The 3969-nt window shown below is 40.0% G+C and overlaps 1 protein-coding gene across 1 annotated transcript; it reads left to right on the top strand.

Moving 5' to 3' along the window:
- The first annotated feature begins 2647 nt into the window (after positions 1 to 2647).
- LOC145588749 (uncharacterized) lies at positions 2648 to 3028 on the top strand. The gene has a single exon (XM_081645355.1). It carries the CDS (start codon positions 2648 to 2650, stop codon positions 3026 to 3028), a length of 381 nt encoding a protein of 126 aa, XP_081501481.1.
- Positions 3029 to 3969: the final 941 nt, after the last annotated feature.

The raw sequence follows: 3969 nt of genomic DNA on the forward strand, positions 1-3969 counted from the left end.
GGTTTGCTAATAAAGGAAAACATAGTGTTGATTCCGCATTGCAGGCTCAGTTATCATCTATTTCCCAGAAACTAGATAATCTTACTGCTGTTCCTAATACTGTAGCTAATGTTTCTGCTGTCAATAATACTAATGATGCTTTTTGTGAAAATTGTGGAATTGTAGGACATTGGGTGCAAGAGTGTAGGAGTTCTATTGAGCAAGTTAATGCCTTTAAAACTTATAGGCAAAATAACCCTTACTCGAACACCTATAATCCTAGCCTCCGAAACCATCCATATCTTTCGTACTGAAGTACCAATGTACAAAACCCCCCACCTCCACAACAACCACAACAACAACCACCACCACAGCAGAAATACTACCACCCCAATTCTGGCCAGAAAAACCAATCACAAACTCCTCCATCTACTGACCCTGCCTTAACAGAAATTAGAGGGATGTTAGCAAGCATGCAAAAGCATACGGAGAGTAGAGATGCAGAAATTGGTTCAATTATAGCCCATAATAAAATTGTTGATAATCAAATTGCGCAACTTTCTTCTACTCTACAAAATCGCCAACAGGGAACTCTACCATCGCAACCAATTCATCCTACAGATCATGCTAATGCAATTACTCTAAGGAGTGGTTCACATTATGATGGACCAACTATGCCCAAGTAGGATGAACCTGTTGCTAATCCTGATTCCCTTGTACCAAATGCTAATACTATTAACCCTACAGGGCTTCAGGAAAAAACTAACTCTTCTAATGTTTCTTCACAGGGTAAATCTCAGGAGAAGGATGGAGATGTGCAAGGTTCTATTATCCAACTACCATTCCCCAATAGACATCTAAAGAATAAGTTGGATAAGCAACTTGGTAAGTTCCTAGAGGTTGTCAAAAATCTGCAGGTAGCAGTTCCTTTCACTAATTTAATCACTCAGGTTCCTGCATATGCTAAATTCATGAAAGACATTCTGACTAGGAAGAGAGCCTTTAATGAGGTTGAGACTGTAGCTTTCACTGAAGAATGTAGTGCTTTACTACAAAATAAATCTCCACCAAAATTAAAGGATCCTGGTAGTTTTTCTATACCTTGTCATATAGGAAATGTTTTTATTGATAAAGCTTTATGTGATTTAGGTGCCAGTGTCAGTGTAATGCCATCGTCTATATGTTCAAAGCTTAAAATGGGTGATTTAAAGGTTACTAATATTACTCTACAAATGGCAGATCATTCTGTTAAATACCCCCTAGGTATTTTAGAGGATGTCCCTGTTAGGGTTGGTAAATTTTTTATTCGTGTTGATTTTGTTGTTTTAGACATGATTGAGGATATGCAGATTCCTATTATTTTAAGAAGACCCTTCGTTCATACTGCAAAGGCCGTAATTCATGTGAAAAATGGAAAATTAACTCTCTCTGTTGGTGATGATAATATTACACTTAATTTAGAGAGAGTTATGAAAGGTCCTATGTTAGAGGAGAAGTGTTATAGTATTGATGTCATTGATTTTATATGCCATGACAGCTTACCTCAGGTTCTCTCACGAGATCCTTTAGAGGAAGTACTATGTTGTGAACTTGATGCAGGTGATGGTGATATTTGGAGCAAGGAGGTGGATGAAATTGAGCATGCTATATCAAATGAGCAACTTAGCCCTAATGAGAATGGTAAGGTGGAAAATTTAATTCAGGAATCATACTCTGTGGAGGTAAAGAAACCTGAACTTAAACCTCTTCCTTCCCATTTAAAATATGTATTTTTGGATGAGCAGGAACTGCAGCCTATGATCATTAGTACTGCACTTGATGACCCACAAACTTCCCAACTTCTAGAGGTTCTTCGAACCCACAAGAAGGCCATTGGGTACAGTATTGATGATCTAAAGGGTATTAGCCCTGATTTTTGCATGCACAGGATACATCTAGAGGATGATCACAGACCGGTTATTCAACCACAGAGAAGGTTAAATCCTAACATGCAAGAGGTTGTTAAAAAGGAAGTAGTGAAACTACTTGATGCAGGTATTACCTATCCTATCTCTGATTCAAAGTGGGTAAGCCCTGTGCAGGTAGTTCCAAAGAAGGGTGGGATGACAGTAGTAAAGAATGATAAGAATGAATTAATTCCCACTAGAACTGTAACAAGATGGTGAATGTGCATTGACTATCGTAGATTAAACACCGCCACTAAAAAAGATCATTTCCCTCTCCCGTTTATTGATCAAATGTTAGAAAGATTGGCAAACCATAAATTTTTCTGTTATTTGGATGGATACTCGGGGTTCTTCCAAATCCCAATTCACCCTGATGATCGGGAGAAAACAATATTTACTTGTCCCTATGGCACTTTTGCTTATCGTAGAATGCCCTTTGGATTATGTAATGCACCTGCTACTTTTCAGCGTTATATGATGAGCACCCTCAAACTAGTGGTCAAGTTGAGGTCTCTGATAGGGAAATCAAGTCGATTCTAGAGAAGGTAGTAGCTAAGTCAAGGAAGGATTGGAGTATGAAGCTAGATGACACACTTTGGGCGTATTGAACCGCATTCAAGACAACAATTGGTACCTCACCTTATAGACTAGTGTACGGTAAGGCATGTCATCTTCCCGTGGAGTTGGAGTACAAAGCTTTTTGGGCAATCAAGGAGTTTAACATGGATTCTAAGGTCGCAGGAGAGAAACGACTTCTCCAACTCAATGAGTTAGATGAGTTTAGATTGTCGGCGTATGATAGTGCACGAATCTACAAGGAAAAGACCAAAAAGTGGCATAACAAGAAGAACCTACCAAGAGAGTTTGCATCGGGTGACAAGGTTCTACTCTTTAATTCTAAATTGAAGCTTTTCCCAGGAAAACTAAAGTCTAGGTGGTCGGGTCCCTTCATTGTTACTAAGGTGAACAAGTTTGGCTTGGTTGAGCTAGTGAATGAAAAGGGTGAATCGTTCAAAGCAAATGGTCAACGATTGAAGGTGTATCATGATGGATCTACTGTTGGAGTGGTGGAGGAAACCCACCTAACTCCGCTCTCATTTTAGAGCTAAGTATAATGGTCGTGCGGGACCTTTTAAACTAGCGCTTTGCGGGAGGCAACCCGTATTTCTTGCTTTCTAGACTAGTCTTTTCTTTCTTTTTTTTTATTTAGAGAGGTGAGGAGAGAGCAATTTTACCCTTTTAAAGTGTTTTTGTACAGGTTTCGAGTTATCAAGAATGGGGACTTAGAGAGAAAAAAGTGCAAAAAGCGTACCCCAAATCTGGGCAGCGGCCTGATCGGGCTGATCTCGCCCGATCTGCCCAATCGGGCACGAGAGTATGGTACATTTTTGTCCCAGAAATCGCCCGATCGGGCAAGGAGCCCTGATCGGGCGTGCAAGCGACACTTTTAGAACCTTTAATTCGCCCGATCGAGCGGGCAAGTGAAGGTTGATTTAGAAGGGAAATTCGCCTGATCGGGCAAAGGTGCCCGACCGGGCGCAAAATTGGAGAAATCGAGTGATAGAAAAAGATTTCCCGGGTGAATCTCGCCTGATCGGGCAAGAAAATCGAGCAAAAATTCGTTTCTACTCGCAAGTGAAGATTCCTAAACCTGCAAATTCACCCGATCGGGCAAACTGGCGCCCGATCGGGCATACCTATTTATCCGGAGTCTAAACCCCCCTTCTTCTCTTTTTCTTTTCACTTTCTTCATTATTTCTTCTTCTTCACTCATACTTTCTCTCTCTAAACTCCATTTTCAAACCTCCAAACTCACTTTCTCATCAAGATCTTCTCAAATTCTCCCATCAAAACTCAAAAATTTTCACATATTCTTTATCCTCTCACCTTCATCTACATTTTCCATCTAATTTTCACTTGTTTTTCTCATATTCTTAGAAAACCCTAGAAAGAAAAAGCTTCAAATTTCTAAAGAAATCATCTCCAATGGCTTCAAAAAGATCAAGGACTCAAAGGGGTGAGCAATATAGACAACAACCGACAC

This window comes from Chenopodium album, chromosome 17, assembly GCF_948465745.1.
Source record: "Chenopodium album chromosome 17, dcCheAlbu1.1, whole genome shotgun sequence".
Classification (NCBI taxonomy): Eukaryota; Viridiplantae; Streptophyta; class Magnoliopsida; order Caryophyllales; family Amaranthaceae; genus Chenopodium; species Chenopodium album.

Bases quoted from the DNA above. Each gene is read 5' to 3' on its own strand.
- LOC145588749 (XM_081645355.1), top strand. From the start codon at position 2,648: ATGGATTCTAAGGTCGCAGGAGAGAAACGACTTCTCCAACTCAATGAG.